The following is a 17784-nucleotide window of genomic DNA, read 5'->3' on the forward strand; positions in this document are numbered from 1 at the left end:
TGCCATATAAGCAAGTCAGCATTGCCTTCTTGCAAAAATCAGTTTATATATTGTGAAAGCAGAAATCATAAGCTAGGTCTACTTTCATTTGCTATTATGGACACAGAATTGTGACCACCCCCTTATTACCTTATTAAGCCAATTTTAAACAGGTGAAACAGACAGTCAAAAAACAAACTATTTGAGTCTCACATAATTTTCAACCCGTCTAGAGTCTGCTGGAAAGTAACTTGTTAATTCAGGTGTGCTGTGCAAAACAAGATACACATCCTCATTCGCATGAGGGTTGACACCTATTACTGTCCTGCATATTTCTTCAGATTACAGCAATTGTAACTTTTTTGCCAAAAGTCTGAAAAATAGGCAAGGATATCAAATTCACTTTCCACTTCAGAAGTTGCAACAATCTGTTAGTTCGCTATCGCACTACTCACTCCTCTATAGTTGGCTTGCATCATCATGAAATCATAGAATGGTTTGGGTTGGAAGGGACCTTTAAAGGTCACCTAGTCCAAGCCCCTGCAGTGAGCAGGGACATCTTCAACTAGAGCAGGTTGCTCAGAGCCCCGTCCAGCCTGACCAGGGATGTTTCCAGGGATGGGGCATCAAACTCTACTCTGTGTATATATATATACATATGTATATATATATATATGCTCTACAGAGAATGGGTTAAAACACGATTCCCCAAAACAGTCCGTAAAAGTTTTTCCTGTGAATCAACCACCCACCTCATTTTTCTTAAACATACATTACATAATATCAGCCTGCTTTTTGTCATTTAAAGGTATTTTAAATCATGGGTTGCTTTAGGAACAGCGAAAACAGACTTACTTTTAAAGGTAGATAAGCAGCAATGGTGATGCTAGCACTGAGGTGGACATGACCATGGGTGTAACTAACAACAAGTGTTGTGTATCCTTGAGTTTCAGCTTTCGCTCTGACTCCACTACAAAAATCAGCAGTTGGCTTAAGCCTTCCTGTCAGATAAATTAAAAATATATAAATACATATTTGGAGAGAAATGCCCAGGCATTTTAATGCAAGTTCAACATGGCTTTCCTCAACAGAAGCTTCTCCATCAGAACTAAGTAGAGCTGTGTTGTCCAATCAAACAGGTAAAAATGTTCACTACTGTATTTCATCTCAAACCCAGTACTTACCGAAGGATCCACATCTCACAATCTTCTTTATTTTCACACTGTCCTAAGCAGGACATGAGTCTTTACTCTGGTACAAACTAGTATAACTTCTATCCCTCACTGAATATTTTCATCTTTCTATTCAAAAATGAAACTGGCTTGTAATTTAGCACAAATAAGTCATACTACTTAGACAAGCTTTCTTGCACAGAACAACTTGAACTGTACATCAACAGATGAAATGAACACATCATCTCTCTAGCGGAAGGTAAGGTATTTTCATGAAATTTCTCTGCTTACTTCGAGGACATGTGGGGGTTTGGGAGGGGTCTATTTTTTCTTTTTTTTTTGAAACAAACAGCACAGCAGCATACTACATAGTGACATTTAAAATAGCTGCCTCTCAGGCAAACAGATGGTACAATGCAGACTGGTTTTACTGCCTCAATAGCACAGGAAAGAGCTTCCATACAAGAGACACTTGGAAAAAAATTAATGGTACATCTGAATAACATACTGAATTCAGCAGACATAGGAACAAGCACGTTACTCAATCTCCACTTAGCCCAACAACATTAATGGCAATCTTTGAAAATAACATGCATACTCCATACTCAAAATAAACCTGACAAGAGGAATTTCTTAAAGCAATGAACTTAAGAATGACACAGCTTTGGCAAAATTTAAGCAGCTGATTGTCTTAGCTCCTTCTGAGAAAACAATGAATGGTGTCCTTACAGAAATGAAAGTACTACTGGACAATTCAGGAAAAGCAGTTTTTAGTCTTCGCGTTTTTGTAAGTTTTCCAATGCTACCGCAAAACACAATATATGCAGACCCCTCCTATGAGAAAACCCATCAGCTTTGTTACAGAAGCATGTTAAAAAATACTAAATCAGTAAAAAGAGATACAGGAGACTACACATTATCTAATAAAATAATTGCGAAAATGCTTTCAGAGTCCCTCAAAACATCAAAAATATCATAGGGAAGTTCTACATAAAAAAGTAAAACCCATCCTCAAAATGAGACTACTCTGATCCCCACCTCTGAAAGTAAGCACCTCTCAGAATGCTGTACACAGCAACTGAAACAGTGATTTAAAGGAGACGTGTAACTTACTAACAATTTACTTTCAAAGCAGGGAGGGGGTCAAATCACCTTGAAGTGGCTTGAACACACCACGGTTTTCTACTTCCACAACTAGATCAAAGTGTGAGCAGTCGCTCAGTGGGACCACCTCGCCCGTTTCAACATTTGTTAGGCCATTAATCCTCAGAGGCAGCTCCAATATTTGGCCAACGCGTGCTTCAACTTGACATGGTGTGAACTCCATCCCACTAGGCTCAGTTACGTACACCTGAAGGAGGAATGAAACACAGGTCAGAGACATATGAACAGAACTCCACAATACAGTACCAGAAAAAAGAAGAATAGACTTCAATATGCTCTCCTTATTTTCATTAGCCCTCTCCTATACTTCTAGCTGCTGACTTCTCTGATGGCTGGAAACAATTCTTCTCAGATTCAACAGCGCTTTTGTGTTTACCTGCTGCAGAAAGGTATCAGAAAGGGCCAGAAAAAGGTTGCTACTGTTTTAGTGCTCTTCTCCCTTAACAGTCCAAGTTCACATTACTTTGGTGATCGTTTTACTGTTCCTTCCATAATTCTCTCTTTGGCTTTGTGGATTTTAAGGTGTGGATTAAGTTGCACGGTCTCTCCAGGAGGTGCAACAGGGACAAATTTAGTATCCCACCTTGACTTTCACAGCGTAAATATTTGAGCTGGACCTGACATAGCAAGGCTCCCCAGCCTCCATTGCTCATAGCAGCAGGTATGTAGGAGTTAAGAGAACTAATGGCCCAAACATTTCCCCAAGGGCTTTTTCCACCCCACCCTTTCTGGCATTTCTGTTGACAAAATATTTTTAAAGGTGTGCAGGGCTCAACACTTCCTCACAGTAATATGTCAGAAATCTAAAGTAAGTGAACAAATATCTAGTCATCTAACAACCTTCTGTTTCAACAAGTAATCTTCATGTGAGAGAGACTTTTGAAATCAAAAGGATTACTTTCAAAAATAAGACCAGCAGAAATTGATCTTCCATGCTATTATAGCTGGTACGTTGATGAACAAGCCTTAACTGTATTATTTGCTACTTTTTCCATTAATTTTAAAGAATCCACCACATAAACTGCATAGTTTATATCAATCCCTACGATCAAAGCTTTTCATTTGCAATATCTTAACTGGCTAACCATCTGCAAATGGCTTCAGGACAGAATATTGAACCATATGGTACAGAGTTAAAACTGTAATCCTTGTGGAACAGAGTTAACTATTCCTAAAACTTGCTCACTGAGGTTAATAAATAGAACTCTTCAGAGTTATTCTACGAAGAATGCAATTCCTAACACAAGAACAAAGGCATTAAAAAATAACCTATTCAGATTGTGCAATACACTGCTCTGAAAGCTCACATGAAGAGAAGTATTTTTTCTGTCTTCAGGCTTTGACTTATGTTTGAGAATAAGAAGTTTTAACTGAAAATCTTTGTTTCTGATCTCCTGCTGGTAACTGTAACACTGCTAAAAAACAGCATCCTGAATTTCAGAGCAAGTCTATAAACTAAATTCTGCACAAATTTTAATTTGTGTCATTATTTTAAATGTTTAAGTCACTATTTTAAGCATGAAATTTAGTATCTCCCTCAAATTCACTTTGTAGAATTGACATAAATAATCTGAGCACAAAACTCAAGCTAATTTGCCCCTCGAAAAACCCATCATTAGTAGATGCAGCTGTTCAAAGTAAAACTTGCCTAGAAAGATCTTTCCCAACACACACATACTAAAAAAAATTAAAAAAAAAAAAGAAAGAGAGAAGGGAAAGATGTCTGCTTGTATAACGCTCTTTTCATTCTGGGACAGTCTTAGCAGTCTTGACCACATGCATTTTTTAACATTTTTGTCAAAAGGGACTTTGGTGCAACAGAAGTGCAGTACGACAATTACAGCAGTGCTGCACATAGGAATACTTAAAAATTATGAGGTATTTTGTATATCTAACATCTATATCTATGTATATTTGGTGCAATCAGCTTGTTCCTCACCAGTTGCTAAATTACAGGCATGTATCCTGGAAGGAAGGTGCACTGCCCCAGAGCTTGCAAGATGTTCTTCCTAATTCCACTTCTATGCTCCCTCAGAAACAAAGACCATCACCTTTACAAAGCCTTCGCCAGATGGAGGTTGTTTGCCCGCCTCAATAGTATCTGCTTGGCATAAACAAACCTATTTCACTTAGACAAACACAGCCTCTGGATCCCAGCTTATCCACACATGCTCAGTACACTCTCTCTTCGTTTTTCTGACGTCAGGAGCAAATTTCCTCTTCTCTGTCAGGTTTCCATTCCAATGTTTAGCTCTTTGCAAAAGCCACAGAGTTAAAGCGTGTATTAAAATGCCTGAATTTGTGCAGGTAGCAGAGTAGTGCTACTTCACAGTAGTGAATACACACCACAGTAGTACTTACTTTTAGTTCTTATTCTATCATGTTACAGGTCTCGTGGTTCTTAACAGCTTGACAGAGAGAGTAAGCGCTGACAGTTTCATTAAGGAAAATTATTTGTGTCCAAAGGACACAAGGAGTTATTTCCAAATCTGTAACATTCTAGAGAAAAACTTAAGATTGTAAATTTACAGTGTTAACCAGAGCAGCTTCTTCACCTATCTTTGCACGCTCTTTCCTGCGGGGCCATTACATATACTGTTCCTGTTATTTTCTTCACTCCATATCACACACTTATCGCTCCAACCAAATCCTAAGAACAAGGTATGATTTGCACAGAGACCACAAAATCCCTCTTGGGTGCTGTATTTTTCATTCCCATTTTCTCCTAATTTTCCTAAAAGTTTTTTTTTTTCTTGGCCAGCTCGGTTATCTAGATTCATTATGCATCACTGTATAGCATTTCAGCTAATTCTCCAGGCAGGAATTTCCTTGCACATCTTGATGATATCTGTCATCATTTTATATTGAGGGAAAAGACCCACCTCTCACCCTGCAGAATACATTTTTAGTTTGGTTTGTCTGCTTAGATGGCTAGGCCAGTAGTAAATTACTATTTCCTTCTTGCACTCAAAACTTTCAACCCAAGACAAGACTTGCCAAGAAAATCAGGAAGGGGCAAAAATGGGACTAAAGTTAATGCAGTGGAGAGAGCTTGAATCCCCAGAAGCACCAACTCTGAAACGGATCGCTTAACCTGCCACAGGGCAGCAAGGAAATCTCTTGGGAACATTTTGGAAAGGGAAATGCTTATGGCATTCTCAGCTTCTTCACTGTTTCCAGAAGCCATATTCAAGAGTGATCAGGGAAAAATAAGCGTTTTACCTTCATTTCTCCATAATGCAATGGATTCTGAACATCAATTGCCTGAATAACACTGACACCAATATCACTTCCAGTTGTCATTACTCCTTTGACTGTCACTGTAGCAACTGCCTGGTTAGAAGAGGACCAGCTGAAATTTCCACTTCCACCGTGAGCCTAGAATAGAGAGAGAAAATCTTTCATATATTTTATGAAGTATAGAGCTCTCACATTTCTTAGCTGTCAAGCCTTTGAATATCTTGCATGAAAACCAGGGACACACTGAGCAACGACAATACTATAATTGAGGAAATACAAATAAAATAACACCTCAGAACTTTCAAATAAAGCAAGGTCAGGTAAGAGAGGAGAAGATTATCACCCTTCATTTTAATTTCAGCTTTCTTCATGCACCTATCCTATGTGCTGACCAGTGCTACTAACCCAAATATCTCTCTCCCAACTGCAGAAGCCTGATGCTCGCAACTCCCAGTGACTGATAGTGCTTAGACTCAGCAGAGCATTTCACAAATCAAGGCACCAGAGGCCTGGCACGTGGGATTATCGTACTTCTGAAAAACTCTCATTGTTTCTCTGTTGCTGACAGCCGAAGTGCCAATTTTGGGTCTCCGAGCTGCTAACCTGACACTCTGTACCTACTAGCTTCTTTCAATGGGAATTGTTAAGGAATCTAAAGGAAGAAAAAAGCAGGTAGGTGGGAGGTAGGGAGGGAATGAGGCAAGAAGGGGAAAAAAAGAAAGAAAAAGTCCCTCTCTTCTCGGCATTACTTCTTTCATTTTATGCTGATAATCAGGACATCTACCCGCAGCCATTCAACAAATGTGCTGCTGCAGCAAGCCAGCAGTCATGGAATGCGCTATAGGCACATATGGAAACTGCCCACGCTTGCCACAAGTACCACGAGGGCCTGCAAGATCTACAGGCTACACTCCCACAATGGCTTTTCAAGGAAGGGGTCAATAACTGCCAAACTTAAACTCAGATTTATCATGCAGATTCCCATTAAAAAAAAAAAAGCCAAGAAAAAAGAAAACCCCACCCTCTTCCTAGAGCTCCCAGCTCTTGAAGGGTTTTTTCACAATTAGAAGACCCTAAGTGAACGGAATTATGCTGCAGAAGGGTAAGAACTAGTTACTTGATATTATGGTCCACATCAATAGAAACAAATTATTACACCCACTGTATGAACACTTGGCAGCCAGGACAGGGTCATATCTGCTACAGTTCATGTTTTATAAAGTGGAGGGCCAAGAAACATTTTGCCAGCACAAATACAGTATTGTCCTCCCAGATGTGTAACAGTAGTTACTGAAAAAACATAATCATTACAACGCTCTGAAATGTATAGGTTTTAAACACACTATTGTGACCTATAGGAAGTGTCTGTTGTGACAAATACGGTGCAGAAAGTTATACTGAGAATCATGCATTTTTAAAGGAAGTTAAAAAAAAAACCACAACAAAAAAACCCCCAGCTTTCACACTCCAAAACAGATTTCAAAGTTCCATCAGATTAAAACAAGGGTGAAGAGCAGAGCAATTTTTTTTGTTTACTTGTATTGTTTTCATTTCTTTAACTTCCTCAGCATTTGCTCTAAACCACTTCATAATTAAATTAAAAATGGAAAAGATGATAAGTCTTGTCTAGAAGGATAGTGTGCAAAATAAATCTAAATCACGCAGCAGCTTAGCTAATAACTTTTACCGGGGGGTGGGGTGGGGGTGGGGGTGGGGAATCAAAAGGACAGTCATTTCCCTTTTTCCTTCCCATGAGCATGTGCACAACCTGATTACAGAAAGGGCACCGGACAAAGACAAATGGCTAAGTAGGTAACAGTGTGTGACAGAAGGAGATACATGCAATGTGGCAAAAAACATTTCAAGAATGTGAAAGTTCAGAATGTTTTCTAAAGAAATTTTCAGTTAAAACGGGGAAATAAGCAGAAAACATAAAATAGAAATACCCAATTCTTAGTAATAGAATCACATCTCCTTGCCATACAAACCAGATGCATTACTACATTTTTCTCTCTGGCAGTTAGTTTGCATTGAGGAGAGAAAGTATAAACCAGTCTCTGTTTCAGTCTAATCATTATCCACAGCCTGTCAGTTGAACTCCACTCCACAAACTGCTACCAGTGACAGTGGTGCCCTCACCACTGATCTTCACAAAGATGGCACTTTGCTCCTCTAATGCATGGAAGGAAGGAAGGAAACAAACATTGGTGGGTTTGGAGTTTTTTTGGTTTTTGGGTTCCCCCCCCTCCCTTTTTTACTTGCAACAGAAGCCATCTTATTAGCACAAATATGAACACAGCAACCAACAGAAAACCAGACGGCTGATAAAGTAAAACCTAAAAGTCATTCTAATACCATTTAGAAGGAGTTACTTTAGCTATAAACAGAATTTGGCTAGATCCAAAAATCTCTTTCAACCTATTTTCAGAAAAAGTCTATTCACCACTCTAAAATAGCCTGACTCAAAAACTACTGAGTAGGAGGCAAACACTAATCTACAGGCAGGAACAACAATCAAGCTGTGTGCTACTGTAAACAACCACTAGTATTGTTGAATGGGCAGATTCAGAAAATGTTCTGTTTCACCAAATGCAAACTAATTTAAATGTTGGGAGAAAAATAAGTTTTTACGTTTTTAATAAAAAAAAAGATCACAGTAAGATAAGAATACTGATGCAATTATTAGAGTAACACAAAGGAATGTTCTCTAGTGAAATATTAGATGATATGATATATGCAAGATAAGGCAAGACAAGAGTAGAAGTGTAAAAGTGTTAGGAAACAGAAAAACACATTTACTTTCCGTTACTGGGAAAATTCTAGCAGAAGTTACAATGAAGTACTGAAAATGCATATTTGTACTAAGAATTTTTACCACACTCTGCTGGTGTGGTTGGGTATAGCATGAACTAAACCAAACTTTAATCCCACAGAAAATAAAAATTACAGATGACGGTGCTAAACTCGGTGGCGTTAACTTCGGATTTGCACTTATAGAATGCAATTTTATCCTCATGAAACCAATTTATTTACTTCGGACACCATGTGTCCCACTGCCTGGTTTTGTATAGTTTACTTGAAGACAGATCCAAAACTCAGCACTACTTCATGCTAAAAAGGAGAGGTAGGAACTGTGCATGAAACACTTGAGTGCAGCACCTGGGTGTCATTGTACTGGGATAGGAAGGGGAAACACAATGTCCTTTTCTCCAGTTAGACTATATTCCAGATACTGGAAGACAAGCCATTTGCTTCATGAAGTGTGTGGAAGGATGGGCAGCATGGAAGCAAAGACATACATAAGAAATGTAAGAAAAAAGTCCCCTTAGAAGGGCATACTATAAATGAAACTGTGGTCATTGCCTCCCTGTAACTTTTTATTAGAAGCATGAGATGTGTGGCGAGTAAAGGATACTGATGTCAAAGGTAGATAGGGTGCTGCTCATTAATCTTGTCATGCCCTTTTTTTTTAGTCATTTCACACTCTGATTCATACTCCATCCCTTTACAGTAAATGGTAGCCTCTAATGATTACTATAAATTTTTCTACCTAGGATGCTTTCTGTAATTCCAAACCCCTGTATGCCTGTGTGTGGTGCATGCGTGATGGAAAGAGGAAGACATGAGGTAAAAGTCGGTGGGGTTTTTATGTTTGTTGGTTTCTTCTGTGCTTTTTTTTAACTACACATTAATTCCTGCAACTAACATCCAACGTAATTCCTCCAAATAAAGTTGTGGATATCACTATGCCTGAAAAATCCAGAGTCAACTCTGTGAGTGGTTACAGGCCTCACTGTGCCTGCTTGAGCAATACTTGAGCGTTGAGATACTTCTTTGGCATACCTGGATGGTGTACTGGTAGACTCCTGCTTTTGGCTGCCAAGGAAATGTCAAAATGCTGGGTGAAAGAACTATGGGAACATATATTTCAACATCTTGCTGGTTTCGCACTGGAACTGGTAATGTGTGAACACCTCCATCCTACAAAAAGCAACAGCACAGTATTAGAGATGGCATCGTAGTGCTTCCTAGAATGAACATTTAGTCCTTATACATAGACAAGTTGTTGAAAATGTCTCAGGGAGAAAAGAAAGCAACTGCTTAGGGTCACTTAGGAACAGTGTTACTTGTGAGCAAATAGTCAGCTTATAGCTGCAAAGTGTGCTATTGTATTAAATGAGTGGTATTGCTACGGAGATACAGGTGGCCACATCAATTTCTAAGGCAAACAGCAACAAGAAACACACTCGCACTACTACTAGTTTTTGAAACCTTGTCTGGAGAACTAATTCAGTAACTCTACACCTGCCTCTCCTCTTTGCTCATTCCATTCTGCAGCAAATGAAGACAAAACTCAGCCTAAAGGACCCATTCCTCAACACACATCCCAAAATTTACAACTTTGCTGTAATTGTAATGCCATAAACCTCTGGCACAACATAGTGTTTCTTACTGGAGTTCTGAAGGAAAACTTTAACCACTCCCAGTAGATCTCATTCCATTCAAGAGTACCTCTCTGACACAGAGAATGAGCATGGCTTATCATACACAAGGATCTACTAAATCCTACTCAAGGAATCACTGAAACAATTTCACAGCAAATGGGTTGAAGTTTTGAATTTTTCCAAGTTTCAAGCAAAAGCAAATCACTTTCACACCACGTGCCCTAGTTAGCCATACATTCAGCAGCCTGCCCAACTAGCAGAAAGTTAATGAACATTAATTTGAAGAAATTTGCAGGCTGATACATTTGGCAGATTTTCATTCCAGCATTTAACAACACTTACCAAATGACAGAAAACTTTCCAAATGTAACTGAATGCAGAACAAGGCCAGGGTATGACACTGATGATCCTACCACAATAAATCATAAAATTCACTCAGAGAATGTGAGAGGACCTTTGCACCAGCACAAGGACACTACATGCCCACAAAAGTATCTGCCCTGAAAAAAAAAGATCAGTGCCGTGCGCCACTGGTTTAACAGGTGTTTGCCACACAGTAGGAAGCAAAATCCTACAGTCTTTATCTAAGCAAATCCTCTGTTGACTTAATTGACAGTTTTCCTGAAGTAAAGATTTTAGAATTTGGTTCTTAATCTGTTTAAACAAAGATGGCTTAGACCCATGTAATTCTTCTGTTTCCTTTTTACTATGTCACTACTGCATGAGTGATTTATTTCTAGGCCTACCAGTAAAGCCGAAGAGTTTTCATAAAAACATACCTGATCTACAACTGATGTCAGTGTAGCATCAATAATGGTCTGACCCTTCTTTATTGCTTTCACATAATGATATGATCCATTCAGAGATGACTTCAGCACCTCAAAATATTCTTTGGACAGCTTTGTATTAATTCTGATATTCTAAAACCAGAATATTAAATAGATATTGTCACAGGTAACTGACATTCATACTGTACAGACAGCCATAAACATATTAGCAACAAATCAATGACAAAAAGAGTAAGAATTTTTCTCTATTAAAGTTTCAGTCTTTCAAAAAGATTATATCTTTTAGACACAGCATTAACTCCATGGAAAAATATTTACTCTTTAAATTATCAGTTACATGTAATTTAATATGAAAAGTATCAGTATTTATACCACTAAATAATTCATATTTTACAATAATGTCTCAATTTCATCATTCTTAAACACAAAAGGGGAAGAACATGCAAATATACTGCCCCCCATAGCACATTTCTGAGATCTAGCTGAAACTCAGATCTATATCTCAGGAAGCAAATAAGGGCAAGTAAAATACATTCACATAAATTTGATATTCTGAAAAGCAATAATAAATTTTTTCTGCTTGCAAATGAACTATTTAATTTTTTTTTTTAAGGCATTGTATATTTGGTACCAAGTACCTAGAATTCATCTTATTTAAGTACCATACAGTGAAGTATTTTAATGCTAGATAATCATCTAAGCTTTTCCCATAATCAACTGAAAGGAAACAGGTAGCTCCTCAAGAGTGTTACAAGCCTACCTTACACCTCATACTTCAATAGGAAAGATTGCCTCTAGATGTGACAATATTATATTTGGGGGGATTGATGAGATGAAGTACCGTATTAGTACTGCTCTCCAGCAGTTACACCGGTTCGCAATTCCCAGTGCAGTGCCTATGCTACATGTTTGAGGGTCATTGTCCAACTTCTTCCAGTTTTTTCTACAGCACTTAAGACTCCAATGGGCACTTTCACATGAATCACCCAGAGCACTTTATTTAAAAAAAAACCACAACAAAACCCACAAAACAACAACAAAACAAAGGGGAAAAAAGGAAAAGGCAAGAAACAACATGCTTTGAAATGTCCTAACTCAATGTAAATAAGAAGCTGCTCAAGGAATTTTGAAGAAAGCCAGGACTTAGGAGACAGACACTCAGAAGTATATCAACATTTCAACTTACATCAGATAAATACACCTTATTGCTTGATTTATCATACACTTCAATTGTAATTTCATAAAGTCTGCCTGTTTCTAGGACCCATCTGTCACCTGGATGAACTGTAAATCCTACAAAACAAGAAATATTGAACAGTACAAACCAACAGCCTCTTTACATAATGGATATAAGCATTTTGTTTCTGGTGCCCACACTCTGAAGAGGTACATTCATGGTTTTAAGCTGCTGAATACAGAGATGAAAGTAAATAAATAAATATTTACAATTGAACCTATTTCACACTGAGCTACTTTTATTAGTAAAATTACTTTTCTATGAAAAGTAATACAAGAAACGGAAGCATATATATACATACAGAAAGACAGCAACACAAGCACAAGGCAAGAAATTATATTAAGCAATCAGGAAAACTGCAGCCAGTACCAACCTAAATACCCCGGATTTACAACATAGATAGTGCTGTTTGGTAGTCTGGAAACCCCTTGCATGCGAATACCTGAAGTCTCAGTAAAGGAATAGAAAAGTTTTGACAAAAGTCAAGTAAAGAACAGCTTGTTCCTGGGGCTCCTTGTGCCTCTTTGTATATTTAAAGCTAATTGTACACTGAAAGTAAACGTTAGCCCCAGTACCCTGAGAGACAGTGAGCATTTTAGAGAGTTTCCACCAGAGAACATAATGCTCTAGATACAAAAATTAAATAAAGCCCCATTACATTTCCACATTGACTGAGGGGAACAGACATGATTTAATTGATCTTTTGCCAAACTAATTTCTTAGAACATTCCAAGGCATCAGGCAGCACTGTTGAGACTAAATTCACAACAGTGCTGCTTTCTATGGCTCCACCACCAGGTGCTCTGGATTTTCAAGACTACCGGTACAAATGTGGATAATTTTAACTTTTTGTGCTGCAAAGGGTGGCAAGTTTGTTTCCTGCCACGAAGATCTGGATGGAAAAGCATCATCTAGGAAGGATACTCTTGTGGCCAAGTATGAGGTTCGTTTGTCCCTGCTGCAATGCAGTCACAACTGATGTTGCCTGGTCCAACTTGGCAACCGGCCAAGACGGATCTCCCTCAGGACCAAGTACGTTGTTCTGTAGCTGCAGTTCATACTGATCAGACGGCATCATTAATTCTGCACGTAAAACAAGACAACATATGAAACAATAAAAGCAAGTGTATCAGTTTTTAGATGCTGCTAATTATTACTGATTAATTTTTATTGATGCCTAGCACACACTTTAAAGCACTATTTTTAATGTCTTATAGAAATAGCATTTCTGTGATTATATCAACACACCCAGAGAAAACGAGTTTCCCTCCTAACTTTAATTTCTTTGAAGCTGCAATTTCCAACTAATATCATTCCACTGTTCAGACCTAACATCCAAGTCACTCCCAGCTTCAGAAGTGGTCAAATTACTTTCTATGGGTTACTGACAATTTCTGCCGCTCCATTCTGCAGTACTAGCTGATGTAGTGAGCCTAGTTTACTCGCCTAGTAAAACATTTCTTATCTAGTTTCTAATAAAAGAAAAAGAAAAAAAAAAAAAAGGTCAAGTCATTACCAGCCCAGGATTCTTGTAAGCAACAGAAGCAATTAAAAAACTTTCACACTTTTAAATGGACATGAAGCCAGCTAACCCACACTTGTATAAGTGGAGCAAATCCATTTTTCTAACAGAAAATGTTTTGTTGACAAGTTACTAATCTACATTTGACTTAATTAAGAAAGTCAGACACAGTTTCTCATGAAATAAACAAGGACATCTAAAATGATGGCCTTAGCTCCTATTCTAAGTTACCTTCATGTCCTTAACAAACCTGCAAGAGACACAATTTTTTTGACAGAAAAAAACTAAACAGCTGTATCATCATGTGGTTTAGGAAAACAGTATTAAATATTAACAAAGCAGTTTAAACACAATTAAAAATTTCTCAGCAGTTAAAAATCTACACAAAACTTTAAAAAAATTAAAAAAAAAAGAGAAAAAAGAACAGGACAAACCTGTAATCTTCCCTTGCCTTATTTTCTGAACTCTGTACTGAACTGATGTTCCTACCAGAAGATAAATGTCATATGCTGGATTTAAAAGGATGTTTTCCAAAATTAGCAATCTGACTTCTGCAGGATGTACATGCTATTGATTGAGGGAAGAAAACAAGAAAAAGCAACCACATTTAAAACAGCTCATTTGTCTGAAACAGGCCATGCAGCAATAACTTATAACCTGTAAGCGAAAAATATTACTTGCTGTAATTGGCTCTTCATTATAATCTCAAATTTTGTTACAACAGGAAAATGCAGGGGACAATGAATGGCACAGAGATCTGCTCTGTGCCTAATGTGCAAGGCTGAAATAAAAAAAAAAAAAATCAACTCTGTATGAACATCATTTTTGTTCAGTTTCCTAGAGAATACAGAAAAACTTGAGACAGATGCACAGTGACTATTCAGACATCTAGAAATTTATTTTCCCTAATGTAAAACACGGTACCTGAATATGACATATCCATTATAACTTCACTGAGGAATCTGTACCAAACTCATTGGTCTATTAAATTAAGAATACAACAGATAATTGTATAAATTCTATTACAGTTGTTTGAGGGATGTTCACTGAAAATGTGCAGTCTGGCAACAGTGAAAGATTTAAAGGAACCATTAACCAGAAAGCCATAAAAAAACTGCAAATGGAACAATATTATTTCAATTTCACTTACAGTATCAGCTCAAAACTAATTCAGAAAAATAAATACTAAACCAGAAAACTAACCAAGCTACAAGAATTCAAGGAAAAAAAAGACTGATATCATGTAAGGTAACTATATTCAGCACAATTAGGTAGAACTGTAACAAAGCCACAATTCTCAACATGCACTATTGTTTGTGCCACATTACTAGGATTGCATACATTTAGATAATATTGTCATAGAACACAGGTATGGCTTAGATAGTCCAAGGCAATTCTGCTTTAAGCAAAAACATTAAGTACAACATGTAGTGAACACAAATCTGCAAAAACAGACTGCAGGTATGAGATGAGCTTCAGAATAAAACCACCGTTTTATAGAAGGATTTTTTAAGGTGCAGTATTAAGTTAATACTAGCACAATGCCAAGTATTCCTGTAAGTGATAACCCATAAAAACTCTCTCAAGTGTTTGTAAATTTTATTTAGAGAAAAAACAACTCTGTTACCAGGAGTTGAATGAAAAGCTTAGTCACCACAAGTTACAAAGAATGAAACAGCACGGATCTACAGAACAGCTGGGAAAACCGCCAATACTGCGGTTTAACACCCTTATGGCAGTGACATTGCGATCCCAAAGCCCTTCCTTGGAGACCAGAATCTAGTAAGGTAGAATTAGATGCTAACGAAGCATTCATATGACACTTATTTCCAGCACAATGGGAAATAAAGGTATATCCAATACAGCAATCCTTCTTCTAGCTATTTATTTATTGAAAAAAAAAGACCTGAACTATTCTAGTCGGTTATTTTTAAAAAGAGCTAAAGGGCCAATGCCCCATCCAGTGTGGTTCTAGTTATGTATGTAATATGAATGACTCTCAGGAATAATAAAACTGTACAGAAGTATCCAAAGTGTATTCCTCTGCCGCAGGGCCTTTTGTCAGAGAGTTTGGTTTAGAAATGATCTCTGGCACATGCACCATCCTGGGTGAGGTAACTGCATCAAACTCCAACCCTTTCAGGGTGATCAAGAGCAGCACTGTCACCTTTTGTGGTATGGGCTACAGAGTCAATCCAGTAAAACAGAGATGCAGCACTGATATCCACAATGGGAACAATACAGCGCGGCAAACAAAGTATCCTGTAACATTGGACTGTAAGACTAAAGAATTTATTAAAAAAAAAATATGAATGCAAGTTTCTTACCTTATAGACGCTTTCCTGTATTCTTGCTTTTAATTTAGAACTCCCTGTTTTCATTCCAGAGACCAAAATGGTATCTCCTTGCTTGGCAACTTTTTCCATCTCCAATATATAGGAAGGTGGAATATAAGTGGATTCTAAGAACTTGAGTATACTGAAAGGTGAACCAAAAAGTGAACAGAAAAATTGTTAAACAATCTTTGTAAACCCACAGAGAAATACCACCGGCATCTATTCACAGCTATTTCCATTTTTAAGCAAATTTAAGATGTCTGCCTGGGACCAGATACCCAAATTTTTCTCATTCTTCAAGATATCTGCAGCTAATTTCTGTGACTGATAAAAGTTTGTTTGAAGCTTGTTTGTTGGCTTTCAAGAGATATCAGAAGACTGCACATGTTGTCTACAATGATCCCTCCAGTTTTTACAGTAGGTGTAGACTGCAAAAACTCTCTAGATTATTGTGGAACAACTGATGTGAAAGACCCAAAGCTTATGTTTATCAAAGCAACAGCTTAACAGACCAGAACATGACTTTGACCTATATTGAAGAAGCTCGGATGCATTTAATAAATGACTATGAAAAAAATCTACAAGCAGAATACTTGTAGTAAATGTTAGGACTGTCAATGAAAAGTGACAACAGAGAGGAAAGGAATTTGCCACGAATGGGTAAACGACAGGACAGAAATTGCAAAAGGACCATATTTTAAAGGTTGCCAGCTTCTGTATGCACATGATCCATTTGGCTTTGTGTGCCTTTTCACAGTAAAATCAGTAAAGTCATATTGAGAACAGTTATGAGTATTAACATATTTATGACAGTTTATTGTTTATTTTGCAAAGCTGTAACACCATGAGAGTATTTTTATGTTATCATGGCTGTGCTAACAGTAGAGCATATATCAATATTAGTTTGGTTAAAAATCACATCTCTAGCAGATACTCATACTGAAACAAAAAGCTCCGTATGGAGGTCTTTTCCAGCCTTAATGATTCTATGACTAGGACTTGGATCGTAAGTCCCACTGAACAATTAGCACGCTGTCTGGCTCTCACTGCACATAGGAGCCATATGGTCACACCTGCAGCTTCAAGTCTACTATGGGCTTAACAGGCTTTCCTCAGGCAATGCTGCGCATTCTTCTCTAAGGCTGCAAAATTGGAGTTTGTGTTTACCCAGTAGCAAAGAGTCTTGTTTGCTACCCCTACTCCATTTCATCTGTATCTGGAATACAGGTTTGAGGATGGAAGTTAACTGTTAACCATTCTGGTTTCCCCATATGCTAGTCATAGAATCATCATATGAATAAAGCCAGGTTCTTTAAAGGAAAAGATAGTTTCCTACATTATTTTATGTCCCGCAATCTAGCTACACTTTGCTGGAGCCTGTTTTCTGAAGTAACAGAAGCCTCTGGTGCATGAGTTTGAATCTATTTCATCTTACAAGCTTACTACAGGTTAGGGAAGTTTTGACTAAAGCTGTACTCAAGAAGTATTTGTAAACTGTTTTATTAGAAAAAACCCACATTTCATGTGTTTGCAGTCTGCTCAAATTCATGTGTATCAGGGAGGTGTTTTTTCCACCAACATTCACGCTGAGCAAAGTCAAGATTTACCATGGCATACAATACGATGAGTATACTAGCACAATACTGCTAGATAACAGGATCCTGGTGTGTTGACACCAGTTGGTGTCAGTGTAAAGACAAAACTCTTGGGAGTCCAACCTGAAAAATACCCCATACAGGATACTGCTAAGTAGCCTTCAATTCCGGTTAGTTTAATAAGGATGGAGACTCAAATTTCTGTTTGAAACCACTGAAGCAAAGAACAATGAAGTCATCACTTTAAATTATTATAATAAGCACGTGCACTATGTAGTTTTAAAAAACCCCACAACACTAAAACAG

General features: G+C 37.7%; 1 protein-coding gene across 1 annotated transcript in view; it reads right to left on the minus strand.

Annotated features, from left to right (window-relative positions):
- NUP210 (nucleoporin 210kDa) overlaps positions 1-17784 on the minus strand; it is a 60785-nt gene that overhangs the window by 32278 nt on the left and 10723 nt on the right. Inside the window, exons 6-15 of the mRNA XM_010284354.1 lie at positions 15875-16025; positions 13982-14114; positions 12950-13108; positions 12399-12467; positions 11975-12081; positions 10780-10920; positions 9399-9536; positions 5538-5693; positions 2304-2502; positions 835-980 (exon numbers count right to left, since the gene is read on the minus strand). Of these exons, the coding sequence (XP_010282656.1) occupies positions 835-980; positions 2304-2502; positions 5538-5693; positions 9399-9536; positions 10780-10920; positions 11975-12081; positions 12399-12467; positions 12950-13108; positions 13982-14114; positions 15875-16025 (1399 nt within the window). The remainder of the gene's footprint in view (positions 1-834; positions 981-2303; positions 2503-5537; positions 5694-9398; positions 9537-10779; positions 10921-11974; positions 12082-12398; positions 12468-12949; positions 13109-13981; positions 14115-15874; positions 16026-17784) is intronic.

Source organism: Phaethon lepturus, unplaced genomic scaffold, assembly GCF_000687285.1.
Source record: "Phaethon lepturus isolate BGI_N335 unplaced genomic scaffold, ASM68728v1 scaffold48873, whole genome shotgun sequence".
NCBI lineage: Eukaryota > Metazoa > Chordata > Aves > Phaethontiformes > Phaethontidae > Phaethon > Phaethon lepturus.